This window comes from Canis lupus, chromosome 4 (assembly GCF_011100685.1).
Source record: "Canis lupus familiaris isolate Mischka breed German Shepherd chromosome 4, alternate assembly UU_Cfam_GSD_1.0, whole genome shotgun sequence".
Lineage (NCBI taxonomy): Eukaryota > Metazoa > Chordata > Mammalia > Carnivora > Canidae > Canis > Canis lupus.
In genome coordinates this window covers 6,988,972-7,005,518 of record NC_049225.1, presented here as the reverse complement: position 1 = coordinate 7,005,518, position 16,547 = coordinate 6,988,972, and the positions used below count along the sequence as shown (strand labels likewise).

Sequence of the window (16,547 nt, the reverse complement as noted above, 5' to 3'; positions counted from 1 at the left end):
AGATGATGAAGGGCGTCATTGAAATGGGCCTCTAAGGATTGGAATGTTAAAGCCAGTGGGGTCAAGAGTTGGTAGAGGAAATGTAAATTTCTGATTTTCATTAAAATACACACATAAGATTGGGATGATGAACGGCTGGCTTGGCAATACTTTAGTAAAATAATCGAGAGATTTTAGATTTTAGAAGGCATAAATGAGAGCAGAACATCTGGCTCACAGGAAGTCACATCTACCATGAGCTGAGTAGATGACATCTGGAACAGGCTGGAGGGGAGGGTTAGAACCAACCCAGCAAACATCTGGATGAGGGCAGCAAGGATGCCTGAGGTCTGGACCATTTCAAAAAGTAGGGTTGTTCAGCCTGAGAAAGAAGGCAGTGAAGGGAGAGATCTGTAGGAGGACAAGAGATGTAGGCGGCGTGAGGATGCTGGTTGCTCCAGCAGCAGCAGGTGTGTGCAGGTGAGAACACAGGAGCAGACCCAGCATGTGAAGAGCCCACTGCTGTGGCAGACCCCGCTCACCGGGGCTGCCTAAGAAGGCACGAGGGCTGCTCCACCCAGAGTAGAGGAGGCTGGGAGCCTCCTTTCTGTGGGGGTTCTGTAATTCCAAGGGTCTGTGCTAGCCTCGCTTCAATATTACAAACCCACAGAGGCCCTAGGAAATAACACAGTATGATTCATAGAAGCCCACAGAGACTAGTTGAAATATTTAGATCATATAGTCTGTTGTTTGATAAAATACAAAATAGTGACTCCCTAGAGATGTTGTTTTTCCGCTAAGGCAGCAATGTTGCTTAAAGAACAGGACCGGGTTTGCAATGGGTAGAGGCATCAGAATAAACACTAATAAATATTCACTTCACTAAAAGGTGAAGACTAATATTTAAGGGGCATGTCAAGCACACTGTGGAGTAGATGTTACATGGTCTACACTTGCGTCCTTTCACCAGTTGGCATGATTGCGTTTGGCCATTTCAGAAGGGATTTCTGATAGGTTGCAAGGACATATGAAATATGTCTAGACATAGCTGAATTAAAAGTTGAATGAGAGAAGATAGTAATATTGGGAAGGAGAACAAAATGGGGACAGGATTACCACAGTGAACCATGTCTTGTTCAGTATTTACGACTTCTGGGAGGCACAGAGAGCCAGTCAACCCACTTTACAGGTGAGATACCTGAGGCTCACGGACTGAATAATTTCCCAGAGTCAAAACACCTAACCAAGCATATGCGCTGGGGTTTTCATGGAGCTCTGGCTGGCTACAAAGCTCCCACTTTCTGGTGTACTACCATTGTCTCAGGAAGAGCTGGGATGAAGTAATGCTGATTACCTTCTTGCTAACTAGACTGGGACCAAGGACTACAGGAATACAGAGTTGGAGGTTTTCACAGACCAGTCACATAGAGAGACTCCTATGAGTTAAAGCCTAGCATGGTGCCCTCCCATAAATGCTTAACACTTATTTGTGGAGAAGGATAATGCCTGGAATGATTTAGCATTTTATGTTTGAAAGACTTTATTTATTTGAGAGAGAGAGAGAGAGAGCACGCACAAGCAGGGGGCAGGGCGGGGAGGGGGAGAGGGAGAGGGAGAAGCAGACTCCCTGCTGAGCGTGGAGTCCAATGCAGGGCTCGATCCCAGGACCCTGAGATCATGACTTGAGTTGAAGGCAGATGCTTAACAGACTGAGGCATGCAGGTGCCCCTGATTTAACATTTTAAACCAATTTGGAGAATCTGATAGAAATGTAACCACCATGAAAGCTATACTTTCAGATAGCTGTTCTATGTGCCTCCTCATAGCGATGGCATTTTATATTTTATACAAGACTTTTGATATATCCAAACAAACTCATTTTTAAAAAGATTTATTTATTTATTTATTAGAGAGAGAGAGGCAGAGACACAGGCAGAGAGAGAGAAGCAGGCTCCTCGCAGGGAGCCTGATGTGGGACTCAATCCCTGGACCCGGGGTCATGCCCTGAACCGAAGGCAGACACTCAAGCGCTGAGCCACCCAGGCATCCCAAACAAACTCGTTATTAATGGAACTTTTCATTCATCAGGGCTAACGATAGTCAACTCCTTTAGGACCAAGATATTTGCCGAGATAAGCAAAAACACGAGTTAATATTTCTAGCCTAAACATTTGTTTCACATTAATGACAAAGTTTGGTTATCTAGCAATTGTTTATATATAAAGAGAAGGGTGATAGATCATAATATCAGAATGTGTTTCTAAAGCTTTTAGAATACTCTGACATAAGGGGATTTAAACACAAAAGGCACTATTATTACAGTGCATTTGTTGTCATTGCCTGTAATTTAAGTGGAGACACCAGGCAGAGCTCATCAAGACAGACTTTAAAGCCCATATTAGTCAAGAGACCATCGGTTTAACAGTGACCTTTCTAATAATGGCAAATAGAACCCAGATGAAGATTTCTTTTCCCTTTTACACAATACTTTGGGACTCAATTTACTTAATAGAGAACACCTACTACGTGCATGGCCTCCATGAGACCCAGGATAAAAAAGAAACAAGTCCAGATTTGGAGAGAAGCACAGTCTATGCCAATCCTGGGTAGAAGTAGCTGATGGCCACAAGGCAAATTTATCTTCCAAAGACAGCTGCTATAATACTTCTCATTCCAAAGGCCTTCCTGAACCTCATCACTCTTACATCAAAAGAGGGACTGTGGGTGACTGTGGGAAATGGAGAAGTTGGGTAGTTTCATGAAGGGCAAGGCTTACCCAAGGCAAGGCTTGGGGGATCCACAATATGTGATCCATAATCTACAATATGTGAGGTATGCAGAATGTTTTGGAAATAAGCTAGACATTGAGATTAAGATGGAGGAGGGTCTGGATCTGTGCTGTCCAATGTGGTAGCCTCTAGACACATATGGTATTGAAACTTGAATTCACTACAACTAAATAGAAGAAGTAAAAATTCAGAGGGCTCCTGGGTGGCTCAGTAGGTTATGTATCTGGCTCTTGATTTTGGCTCAGGTCATGATCTCAGGGTCCTGAATTCAAACCCTGTGTCAGACTCCTGGCTGGGCAGGGAAGTTGCTTAAGATTTTCTCTCTCCCTGTCCCTCTGCACCCCCCTCCTCAGCTTTCTCTTATTTTTTCTCTCTCTCTCTCTAAAAAAAATAAATAAATAAAAAGTAAAAATTCAGTTCCTCCATCACATTAGCCCTGTTTCAAATGGTCATGTGGCCAATAGGGCTGCCGTATGGGACGGTGCAGATGCAGAGCACTTCCAGGAATGCAGAGCTTCTTACTGGACAGTGCTGGTCCACATGGTATTTTTTCCTCCTCCTCAGGCAACTGTGATTCACCACAGGCCTTTGAGACAGCATGGAACCTGGTGCGATGCGTGCAGAATTGACGAGAGTGCAGGGGAGTCAGGAGGGCAGAGGACACATTTGTCATCTACCCCCAGGGAGGAGCAGTGTTGGGGAACAGGAAGCCTGTGGATTTTGAGACAGTCCGGGCTGGGGAAAGGGGAAAACTGACCTGCCATAGTTACCAGGTGGCTGGTGATGTACTTATCGGCTCCTTGGGGTATTAAAATGGTTTCTTTACAGCTTTGGGCTCACTGGAGACTTAGAGAAACTAAAGTCAGCTTTTGAAGGCCCAACAGAAAGCCTGGAGGACAGGGAGGGCTGGCAAGCAAGGCAGTGGGGGTGGGAAGGGAGAGGAGGCCCAGGACAGGGGACTGCAAGTGCACCAGTCACAGCGCAGCTTGGCGGTGGGGTGCAGAGGTACACCCACTGGCATTAGGTGCCCACTGAATCTCTGCAGGAAGAGTATCTTTCATCAGCATTTGAAAGTGAGGGGACAAGTAGTGAACAACTATATAGAATCAATAGCCCTTGTAGCCAAGTGCTCCTTTGTAGGTAACGGAGCAGCTGTGTAGATGCTCTCCAGCAAGAACACGGGTAGGGTAGTCATTAGCATTTGAAATAAAAACCAACAGTTTAAGATAGAATGAGCTTTCCAGAGCATTTGCAGGGATCCAGATGAGATTTCCTGCCATTTCCTTTCCCAATACCTACCCCTTAAATGTCCTGAACTCCACCACTGATCTTTTAAGCAGCCAGGCACAGGACTCCATACTCTGATGCTTAATGCACGGTGACAAGCCTGGGTTTTGCATCAGGAACTTTTTCCCCCAGTGGGACTGAACATTTTCTCTAACTGGGCCACCTGAGAGAGACCCAGTAAAGGCTGGACAGCCTTATACATACCCCAGTTCCTGAGGTCCCCTCCCAACCACAGCCAAAGGTAGACACCGCCCCCGGCACATATCAGCGCTAACCTGGGGACAGAACAGCTCACAACATAATCCATTATTTGTGACACCAAGTAAGGAAATGTTAACGCTACTCTAGAGGCCCACACATTTAAGTAACCCACACAAGCTGCCAGCTCAAGTACCACACTGCATCCTGGAGGCGGAGAAACTAAATAAGAAAACACAGAACACAAGAAAGCCCTTGCTCTGCACAAGCGTTAAGATGCCTCCCTGCAATAAAATCTTCCCACGGAGCTTGTCTATTCCCCTTTCTGTTGGGGAAGCTTAAAACCCTTTCTGGCTCAACATGCATCTTGCTTATGTCAGACTGCAGGCCAGAAAGACTGGCTCCTAACTCACCTGAGAATAGGAGACCAAGAGGAATCTTTGGTACTAACGATCAAGTTGAAAATATCTTGCACTTTCCTGCCTGGTTAAGAGCAAAGGCCTGGCCACTCTTATTTACAAGTTTAAATGTGGTTTTCAGAGCTCCAAAAAGAGACCCCCTCCCCAAATTGTTTTCCCCTAAAGAAAGGTAAAGTAACAAGCCAGTGCCCAGCATTTGCTTTTCCTCTCTAGCCCTGTAAATACGCGCAGTGTCTCTTTAAACAAACACAAAACAGGACTCTCGCTTATGTGCAAAATTTCACACAGCTACTTGTCCTACTGCAAAAAGCCCACCTCTCTTAGAATATGAGGAACCTGCCAGGAACCCAAAGGGTCCCCCCACCTCTTCCTGGCCTCCCAACCCTGGCCTCACATGGAGGACTCTGGATTCATTGGTTCTCCCCCCAGGGACACCCCAAAGGTGGGCTTGCCGGAGGTGCGGCACCTCGTCATGGTAGACACCTGTCAGTGTGGGCCAAGTGGGGACTGACGGACATCTGCGCAGAGCAGTCAGAGAAGCACAGCAGCACAGGCTCACACGGGATGCTCTTCACCAGGCCTTGTTCCACGGGCTCTATGTCTATGAACTCATTTTCTCCCCACAGCAAGTCTGTGAAGTAGGTCTCTCATTTTGCCCCCATTTTACAGAAGAGAGAGAGAGGCCTGAGGTCACCGGTGTTAAGTGGTAGGAGTGAGATGTGAGCCCAGGGGGGCCGGCACCACAGGCTGAGTTTTAATCACTACCCGCTACTGCCAGTCCCGCGAGGTGTGCATTTTACCGTCACAGAAACCATCGAAGGGGAGAAAAAGAAATCACAGACTTCCTAGGTTAAAGGGGTCTTGCATGAGACACAAAGAGCACATGGTAAAGTGCCAGAGTCGTGCAAAATGCAGACATACTATTGAAGGTGGACTGGGGTTTATGGGCTCAGACAGGTAAGGCTAAAGTTAGGGGGAGGAGTTCCAAAGCACAAGACTGCCTCCTCTACCCCCAGCTGAAGATGGGCCCACTGGCCAGCAGGCTCCTCTGCCACCTGTCCTCAGCTCCCTCCCCCCGGCCCCCCAAGTCCGAGGAGCTCTGGAAAATTACTTAGTGAACCATGACTCTGTCCTCACACCTTTCCTTAAGAACTAACTGCCCCCACTCCATCACTGTTTGCTGGAGGAAATTTATGACCAGCCGGTCCAGTCAAGAAAATACATAAATCATCTTCTACAAGTTTCATAGCGCTCTAGAGAAATGAGTGTCCTCCTTTATGCTGAGCTGTGAAGTGTGTACACTTGCGTGTGACAGGCATATGTGGGATACTCACAGAGGGGTACTGCCGGGAGGGGACACGTGCCTTCCGGGGGCAATCTCCGCCAAGCAAATGGGATGACGTCAGCTCCCCCAACCACCTTCCTGAGGGCAACTAATAATACTCGGCAGCGAGAACCCATTTCTCCTGCAGGATCGGTGAAACCTGGACTGGAACGTGACTGCAAATATGTGCTCAGACCTGTTCTGTCCAGAGCCTGGAAGCTCCCATGCTGAGCGAAGAACTGAGGGAGCCCCTGGGGGACATGCTCAGCTCCCAGCAGGTGAGGCATGAAGCCTAGCCTCAACCTGGAGGAAGGTCAAGGAGCATCCAGAAGCATGAATCTTAGCAAAGCACGTGAGCATCAACTTTAGGATCTTACTTGTAGCTCTTCTCCCAGAATTTCACTGGCCTAACATATGAGGTGATGAAAATGACGCTCCCGAGAAATGGGCTCAGTGGAGTAGAAAAGATGGAGGTGACAATCGTCTGAAAGAAAAGCATGGCAGAATCTGAGAGTCTTGAGTTAAGGCAAAAAAAATTTTTCAGTGTTATCATACATTGAAATATTATCTCAGGTTTTGACTCGTTTATATTAAAGCTGTTTTCTCACCAAGGAAAGAAAGGAGGGCATACACTTGATCTCTCTGTGTACACAGTCAGGAATATAAAACTTTCAGTAGTATCCTGCTAGGTCTTATTTCGCCAGCATGAAAACCAAATGATTCTCATAAAAATCCCAGCAGCCTGGGATACCCAGAGTATGATTTATGGCAAAGACTTAATATCTAAGGTTTGGGAAGAACAGTTTCTTTTTACTAGGATATCATTAGCAGGACAAAACACACTGTGCTACATTTACTAAAGTATTAAGTAGCTTTATAAATAATTAAAATTAAATTACACTTTTAAGAGAAATAAATAGCACTGTTTGAGAAGGTAGCATCTCCATTTCTCAAAGAATCTTTTCCCACTATTCAAAAAAATATGTTCCTTATGATATATTGAACACCAATGACTCAAGTCATGTCTGATTTATAAGCTAAAAATGTATACAGATGAAGTCACAGCATTTTGCACTCTGTATGGGTTTCTCACGTCCTGGTGGGACTCACTTTTACACACCCTAGTTAATCAGAAACATAATTGTTCAATATTAAAATTGGTTTTGTGGTCATTTTTGGAATTAAGACCAATTAACTGATCTCTAGAAATCTTCGGAAGGTGTCACAAAGGCTGGTCCCTTCCCAGTCTGTCTCCATCACTCAAGGACTGCTCCTAGCTACCAATCTCACACGTCACCCTGGTGCAGGGGTGACAGTGGGACTGTGGCTGAGGCGACAGAGGCCACTGTGGTGCCAGATTGTCCAGGGCTTACACAGGCACATTGTGCCTCATGCCTCATCCCTTGTCCCTGCGGGTCGGGGCTCAGAGCGTCCCGCTACAGGTCTGATCTGACCTCCTACAGGGCTGATCTCCCTGCCTGGAAGGGGACTTTCTCACCACTGCACAAATTGAGGTCTTATTTCTTTACTCTGTGTTCCAAAAAGTACTGGAACAACGTAAAAAAGAAATGCCTGGCACAGATAGGAAGACTCCATGTGTCACTGTCAATCAGAAGATAGAAGTGATCCAGGCACCCAAATGCTTTCTTATACTCTCCGCCAGGTGCTAGAGGCTGGGGGCTGGGGGGGTTGGTCATGGGGACCTTACCACCCACTTACATGTAAATCCAGAAAAGAAGAGCCTTGTGCTATCATGGGCACTTCCCCATGCATTTTCACAGACCTAAACTCAAAGTTTTGCTTTCAGAATAATTGTGTCTATTTTATTTTTTTCAACTTGCTATTTACCTCCACGCAACCTCAGAAGTGAAATGACATATCCTCCATTAATAATCCATTCCGTTGTGGAATTGTTTGGGTATCAAAAAGATCTCTATTGTGCTAGAATTTAAATCCAATTCCTTTTATTTTGACCTCGTGCACATGGAGAGCTACAGAACAATGAGCTACTGGGAAATCTATTATCACCCATCAGTTTTTTCTTCATTGGAAAGCTGAAAATATTTGAAAACCTGGGCCACAAAACACACCAAATTAACCATGCCCCTTGTCACGGGAAGAAAAGGGAACTGCATGGGGGATGTCATGGAATAAAAGTACCGAAAAAATGTAAGAAGGCAGAGCCATGGTGGGAGTGGGGGTGGGCGCAGATTTTTCTGACAGGAGGAGGACAGGAGGACACTGGGGGGTTTGCAGAAAAACCAGGACAAAGCCACATGGCGCTGGGGCTGGGCAGGATGCTAGAGGGGCTGGCACTGCTCTTCTTTTTGATTCTATATATTTCCCCCAAGATCATGTTGTCCATTTTTTAAATGCCAGAAACAATTACCCAGAATTTAAGTCCGGAAAGCAGTCTGAGCCTGTAAATAAAGTTCAATGTGGTAGGAAAGGAAATAAAGTTTAACAGGTCAGACATAGGGCAGAAGTGAATAGGTGGCCTCAGAGGTTATTTTATTTAGGGGAAATTGATGAAGAAATCCAGCATTCTCAAGACAAATATGAATGCCTGTGAGTATAACTGCTCAGGCAATGCCAAGAAACAGGGACTCCGATGAGAACGGGCACACGGGGCTCTCTTTGCTTCTTACCAATAGGGAGAGGGTGACTCTGTCAAAAGCTTGTAAAATGAAAACATTTACATCAGTCCTTAAAGTTAAAAACAAATCATTTGAAGCTCAAAAGAATATACCAAATAGAAAGTTGCCTTCCCCGTATATACATTTAACAGAGATAATCTGGCCGGGTCTGTGTAATTACTGGAAGACAATGGTTTTGTATGGTCTCTACTTGTAAAAGGGTGAGCCCTCTCATCCGTCCCTGGAGGTTACAAGCTCGGAAACTAAGAGATGCTACCGAGGGAGAAAACATGCTAGTACTGGAAAACGCAATTTACTAAACAGTGCCCCGCTGGCCTGATCGCTAATTCAGTTCCAAAATGGAGCAAATTAGTCCCTTCCTGATGCCAGGATTGAACCCACAGCTTCTTAATAGAGTGATAAAATAATTAATGTTTCAAAATTAGTCGAGATCCAGGGCTGGTAGCTTAGGACCCTCATAACTTTGCCTTGACAGCATATATATCCAGTTTTCTCAACTATTTGGGGGGTGGGAGGCTCCAAGTACCATAAGCTGTCACACAATGGAGGTGGTCAGGCTCCAAGGTCACTTCAAAGGCTCTGTATCTTAGGAGAAGGGAGGAAGTGGATGTCACTATCAGGAGCAGTTTTAGGAACAAGGCATGGGGATCAATAGAGTGTCCTAAAACAGAGCCACCAATTGCCAGATGAAATCTACATCTCAAATGTTCAGTTTCCTGAGAATAAGTCCACCCACCAAGAAAGCACTTAGATTTAATATGCACCGGGTAAAATCTGAGGTAGATGCTAACACCACGTTTATTCTTGTAGGAGATATTAAGCGCCAGATATGAAGTGCTTGTGCGTGAACCCTCAACACACAAACAGGTCAGGTAATTGAAAGTTATGGCTCCCAGAAGGGTCTTAACTCAGCTGTGGAACCTCAAGGAGTAATTAATATCCCTGAACTCACCTAACAAGGAATAGGAAGCACAAGAAATGCTACAAATCTGCATGGGACCAAAGTTAGGATAAAACTAGGAATCATAATGTCAAGTTTCAAATTCTTTGTGCAACACCTCAACCACAAATTTTCATCATCCAATAATTTTTATTTAATAAACAGACTTTATTTTTTAAACACTTTAAACTCAAGATCAGATGTGTGTCTAAGCAGACACATTTCAGAAATAAGTAAAAATCACCTCACTCTTTCATCTCACTGTCTTTGTGTTTTAAATGACTATTTAGAAAAACTAAAATTACTGTTATTATAGAAAATGATTGCAGTTAAAGGGGGGAAAGAGGGAAAAAGAGTGTAAAAGCTACACTCCCCAAATTTTATTTTCCCTCAGCTTGTTCTGCCAAATAACCTTGAAATACTTCAGAAATATCAATGCAGGTCTAAGAATAGGTGCACAGAACAATGTGCATTGTAAAGCCAGCTCTTGGTAGGCTTACAAAGATGCTTTTAAACAAATGAGTCTGGAGAAGGGCATTTTTAAAAACCTAGAATATATTATTTAACGATTATCCCAAATATGTTTCCATGCTTGTACACGAAGGTAAGTCCCAGAAACTGTTCATGAATCGTCTTTAATGAGCCTCATGTGAACGTTGTACAAAAGGAAGTTCTAGAACCGGGAGTCACAGACGCCAGGGGATAAGAATCTTGGGCAAGCTTCTGAAGATGAACATTCCAAGATCCACCCCCTGAAACATGATTTTAAAAGTATGCGCTGGGCTCAGGGATTTCATTATTTAACAGGCTCCTCCAGGGATTCCAATACAAGTACTCCTTGAAATACCTCATGGAAAGCACAAGTTTAGGAAGTATAAATTGGATGGGAAGGAAAACCTTTGAGGGCAAATTTTAGGCCTGAGTCAAGGATATTTTTGTTTACTCTCACTCTTCAAGATTATTTTTTATTAATGTATCTCTCCACATACTCACACCCACCCCCCATGCAATTAAGCTATCTGTGTCAAAGTGATCTTTAGGAGCAGCATCTCAAGTTTGTTTTGAAGTCAATTAAAACTAATTATCATTATGAAAACACTTAAAAATCGACAAAGAAACCAAATGAAACTCTGAACAATAAAACTAGGCTTCTTGGCTAAGAGCAGCTATAAAACAAAACCATCAATTATTTTTTTAGGTTTTAGAAAACTTTGGTTAATTTCTATGTGCATCACATTCTGAGTTTTGAATATCACTCACATATGTGATCATTAAACTCCATCATCATATGGTATGAGATAATCAATAATAGTCTATCAGAGACATCAGCCCTATCTGCAGTGTTTAGTAGCAGCAGATCGATTTACACTATTTTGTATAAGTCAACTGAACCAGTTAAGCAGTAACTTTCTATTTAAAAGACAGAGTATCTTAATGCAGACCTGTGCAATGAAAATGGAAAGAATCAAGAAAAAAAAAAAGTAATCCTGGATATGCATTAAGAAGCAGGAAGAGTTCAAAATTAAGCAACATCTTTTAAGGCTAAGTGGCCTAAGGGGAATCCAAAGTGCCTCCCCATGTCCCCATTAAAATGCAATCTTAAAGACTTTCAAATCTTTTCATTGCCAGGGTTCAATGAAAAGCTGGCATCCATAAAATGTGACTCTCAGCTCACAGGTGAAAATAGAAGCCCAAAGGATACGAGGCACTGCAAAGAGCTGAGCAAACACGTGAAATGAAGAACCCCAAGCCATCTGCCATGGAGCCACATACGTCATGACGAATTGTAACTTGTGAAGCAGGTCCCCGAGCTGAAAGCAGAAGGAAAAGATTCATCAGACAACCAGAGTAGTAGCTGAGTCTAGGTCACTTACAGTGAGGAGGAGGGGGACAGTGAAGCTATTCGTCTCCCTCTTGCTCTTACCTTCCCTGGTCCTACACGCAAGGCCGTTGTTTGGGAAAATCTGTAACAGCAACAAGATGATCCTAGGAAACCTGAGTGGTTAGTGTCTCCAGGTTCATTATCCAGCCAACAGGTGCAGCGTGTCTGAGCACTCATGGTTTGCTCTTTCATCCTTCCCACTGGGTCTTTTAGAGGAGATTCATACAAACGCCTATCATCATTGCCACTGTTTGAGTTTTTATGTAGCAGGTTTAACTTAAAACCCTTCAGCAGCTCTTGCTGGAGGAAAGAGGTCCGTACCACCGAAGCGCCAGCTATAGGGTGCTTTAGAAAGCCGACACAGGCTGTAGATGCTGCTATGGTTGTTCAACAAGCCAGCACAGGAAAATGTGGAGTTCTGGGGTATTATGGGGGGTGAAGAGGAGAGACTTTACGCAGACTCAGGGTGACCATGAAGGGGAAACACTCAGAGGTTTTGGCTAGAGATTCAGAAGAGGAATGGGCCAAGAAGGATGGAGAAGAATGGGCAGGCCTGGCTGGGGCCCTCTGCTTTGTAGGAAGAAGCAACCAATGAATCCCAGATGAGGAATTCCACTCCTGGTGCTCCCATGTGCAGTACGTATCCTACCAGCATGTTCCCTCAAGTTCATACACTCTTCATGCATAATGGAAACTTCAGGCATTATGTGTCTGTTCCTAGACTTGCTAGCACACGTGATAATACAATACATTCCCTGAGGCTAGGATATGAAAAGAGGAAAAAAATGGAATTCTTAAATTAGGCTCACCAGGTGTTATGTAGGACAGCAGAAGAGCACCAGGAAAAGAAGGAAAAGGTTGGGAAGCAGGACCATTAAGGAGAGGATGCCAGCCCTGAGATAATTTAGCAAGACAACAGAAGGCCAACCTTGTGATTTGGGGATCCAAAGATGAGGTTTTTCTGGGTTGTTCCATAAAAGTGGAATGGGACAGATGAGGCCCATCAGAGTTGTCTCCCCAATCTTCCTCTTGCCTCTCTAGTCTCCCCACTCTATCACAGACATCCCGGTGCTAGGGAGTTAACTTCAGAGTGGAATTAAACCTCATCCGACAGGAGTAGAAGAGGACCAAGGGTAAAAGTCTTCTAAAGGCACAGCAAACATGGAGTTCTTAAGGAATTAGTGGTGGCTGGTTAGGAACAGAACCCATGGGGTGTCGTGGTGCCCAGGGACCCAGAGATGAAGCAGCAGAAGTAGAGAGGAGTGGGGAGGGCCACCCAAGGTGGGGGACAGGAACAAAACAGAGAAAGTGGGGAGGGCAAACAAGGAAAGGACAAATGGGAGACTGATGACATGCTTGGACCTGAATCACCCTCAAAGGATGTGAATCCGGGAAAGAAACACAGACGTCTAGTTTTTGCTGATGACTTTTCACTTTCTTTACTCTTGCTCATGCATCAATCACAGAGGGCTGACTCCTATTGGCTTCCAAGGTCTTTCAGAAAGGCCACTTTGGTTCTCATCTTGGGGTTGCTTGAAGCTTCCCAAGTCTATTCTGGATGGGACTGCCGGCTCCCAGGGCCTTAGACATTCTGACAATTGAGAAGACGACGGCTTACTCTGTTTTGTCTGCTAAAGATAGCATCTCTTGGGTTCACAAGAGTGAAAAGAAAAACAGTCTTTTCTCAGAAGACTGAAAACCTGAGTTTCTCCCAGTCAGTAGGTGACCTGGATGGACTGAGACAGACCGTTCTAACACAGATTTGAACAGATTCGAACTCTTGACTCACTTCCATTAAGATATTTTCTTTAAAGGCCAATATCATTTCCTTTCACCCTTGCCATGAACCCAACCAGAGGAGGCACATGCTAATCACCAAAAGGGAAGACTATCAACACATGACACTGGATGACATCAAAAGCTGAAGTCCTGCAAAGTGGTGCCAGGCTCTCTTGCATGAACTTGCTCAGTTATGCCTAACCAAATTCTATCACACAAGACGCCTCTGGGTTTGAAAGCCACTAGTTCCTCCAACTGTCAAGAAATCTTAGTTTACTCATTCAGAATTGACCTTGTGACTCATGCCTAGAAGAAAACTACAAGAATGAACAAGATTACCTTATGTGATGCACAACCCCCCGAATACCCCACCAATGAATCAGGGGTTATGGAAAGTTTCTCCTTTTCTGTGTATGACTATATCCTGGGAGGCTTTTAAGCCACCTTGTGAAAAGCTGATAAGTAGGTCAGACATAGCAACTACAATCAGACAGAAGCCCTAGGGAAAGCCTCATCTGCAAGTTTAAAGCTCTAAGTGAAACTTGGCTGCATTATGATTCAATGAATCTATTATAATTATTTTTTGCTTAGCACAGCGACTTGTATTTACATATAAGCAAAACCAGTAATCAGGCACATGCATTCTCATGCTCTAATTGCAGCTGAGACCCCAGGTATCTTTGCTCTTTTCCTGTATTGATGTCTCAGCTTTTTCATAAACATCATGAAGAATAAAATACAAGTTTTGTGAAAGATTTTCAATATGCATCTCATAAAATAGACTCTGCTGTTCTCACTAAAAAAATCAGAACTCCTGAATGCCAGTTCTTTGTGTATCTAGGATCCCTCCACAACACAGTAATTTAATCTCCTTCCCCAAAGACCACCAGAAAAAGGACACGCTATAGATGTGTCAGATGTCAACATGGTGCGATGTTTAAGAACATGGGCTTAAGGACAAGCTGCCTGAATTTGAATTCCAGCTGGCATCCATCATGGGGATGATAACAGTTATAGTGTCATCTGAGTATGAAGTGACTTCATCTTTGTTTAGGACTTAGAACAGTGCCTGGCAATTTTAAGTGCAATATGAGAATAAGAATTTGACAGATGTTAGGATAAATGGAGGTCTTATTTTGAGTATGTGCTTAGCCCACAATCAGGAAATTCTAGAGCCCCCATCTAAAACAACTGAGACTTACCAAGTCTAGGTCATCCTAGTTTTTGGAGGAAGAAACCAGACTCATGGGGCCCCATGGGCTGCCCATGTGAAACCAGAGGTCCAAGTACCACCTGTGGGTTCTCAGCATGGTGGTAGAAATACCTACCACCAAATCTCACCATGTCTCCTCAAGACCAGGAGCCCTTTTAAAGACAGCAGTAGGAAAACCTGTCTGACATGCAGCAGCAAGGGACAGCAACTCCTCTACCTAAGCCTTCCTGCTAATGGGCAAGGGACAAGGGTCACAAGTGTGGACATGACAAATGTGGCTGCAGCCACTATGAGGGACCTCTTCTCTGCGTGCACAGTGACAAAGAGCTCGGATCTATCTTGGAACGTCCCTTTCAGTGTCAATGCCCAATTAATAAAATAGGACACCATCCAATGAGTCTGGCAACATTCAAGTGGATCTCAGAAAGGCAGGCTTCTGGGTTCTCCGAGCTTCTTGAATGCACAGCTCCAAGAAGGAGGATATGGCTTATGTATTTTATTCCTAGAAGTGTGGAGAGGTATATTTCAGGTTAAAAAGACCCAACCATATTTTCCCTCTACATTTTGTCCTTCTCTTCAAAAGAGAAATCAAGTGAAAAAATGAAAAATCTGTGGGTATTCAAAAGGTGATGCCTAACACAAAAGGAAGAAACTCAAGTATCGATCATTAATGGAAAGTATATATAAGAGGCACTTTACTTCCTATTAGACCATCGTGTATAAAATCAAAAAACATCTAAAATAACAGCGATTCAGTGGAGGGGCACCTGAGGGAGCAGTCAGTTAACCATCTGACTCTTGGTTTCAGCTTAGGTCATGATCTCAGGGTTATGAGATCAAGCCCTGAGTTGGGCTCTCAGCGCAGTCTGCTTGAGATTCTCTCTCTCTCTCTCTCTGTCTCTCCTGCTCATGCTCACTCTCTCTAAAATAAATAAATAAATCTTTTAAAAAAGAGAGAAAAGATTGATTCAGTGGAAACAGCAGCATTAACACCTTTCTAGTAAGCACTGCTGCATACAGCATAACATTGCACTGAAGCACTCTAAATAGAAATCCCACTTAGATTACCTATGAAATTGCATCTCTGCAGATAGTTCAAAGCCTCTGTTTTTATGAAGCTTAACTCACCCCTTATGTTCTCCTGCCACGATCTTAAATCTCAGCCCTATGGAAGCATAATAAACTTCACAAGTTATCCAAGTATGACTATAAGAGAAAACAAAAATCATTTGGGTCTTTTCCACCAAAAACACTAGTAAAAGAGTAAATGAAGTCACAGTGGAGTGATTCTGGCTGTTTCCCAAAGAAAGACACCATAAATACTCTCACTTCCAATGACCCTTTTGGGGAATATCTCTTCAATTAGGTGTAGACAATGCTGTCATACCTCTGCTATAGAGAGGAAACTCAATTTGCATAAATTCACAAATTATTTTTAGAAAAATGTCACTAAATAAAGACAACCCAACCCATTTCTTTGCTAATACCTTCTGAAATAATATGTATGCCATCTTTCCACAGGGCATCCTCTACCAACAAAATAACTCACAATTTATTGAACATTTTAATATTGAACACTATCTTAGGGAGCTGCACATAGGATATTTCATTCGATTAAAGTGTAATTTCCCTTCCCAACCCCAATCACCACCTTTCCTCCTACTGCTCTAATCCTAACCCTAGTCTTATTGTCTCCCAGATTACTTCTATCATGCACATTTTATCTTTTTTTCTTTTCTTGCATTCTGTTGTTAAATTCAGCCTGTTGCCTTCTCAGAAAGGTAATGCAACTTGTGATTATGAATGTCTGAACCTGAAGAGGCATGCAGAGCTGAAAGGCATGCTCAGGAAGGAGGTGATGTGAGGAGCAGAAAAATGTTCAAGAAGGAATGGAAAAAGTAAAGCTAGTAACACCTCAAATGTGGGATACCAGTTTTGGGGGGTACCAGTTTTGGGGGGAGGGGAAGCACCACTTTTATAGAATAATAGAGTGATAACAGCAAATGTGATCATTTAAATATAGGGACATTAGCTCTAAAACAAATATTTTCAACTAAAAGCTGACAATATGAGTTAGAAT

At 43.7% G+C, this 16,547-nt stretch overlaps 1 protein-coding gene across 2 annotated transcripts in view; it reads right to left on the bottom strand.

Moving 5' to 3' along the window:
- Nucleotides 1-16,547, bottom strand: part of PCNX2 (pecanex 2) — a 289,788-nt gene that overhangs the window by 72,586 nt on the left and 200,655 nt on the right. For both annotated transcript variants that reach the window (XM_038533888.1, XM_038533889.1), the window contains 2 exons: nt 11,296-11,404; nt 6,374-6,503 (listed from right to left, as the gene is read on the bottom strand). In XM_038533888.1, the coding sequence (XP_038389816.1) occupies nt 6,374-6,503; nt 11,296-11,404 (239 nt within the window). The remainder of the gene's footprint in view (nt 1-6,373; nt 6,504-11,295; nt 11,405-16,547) is intronic.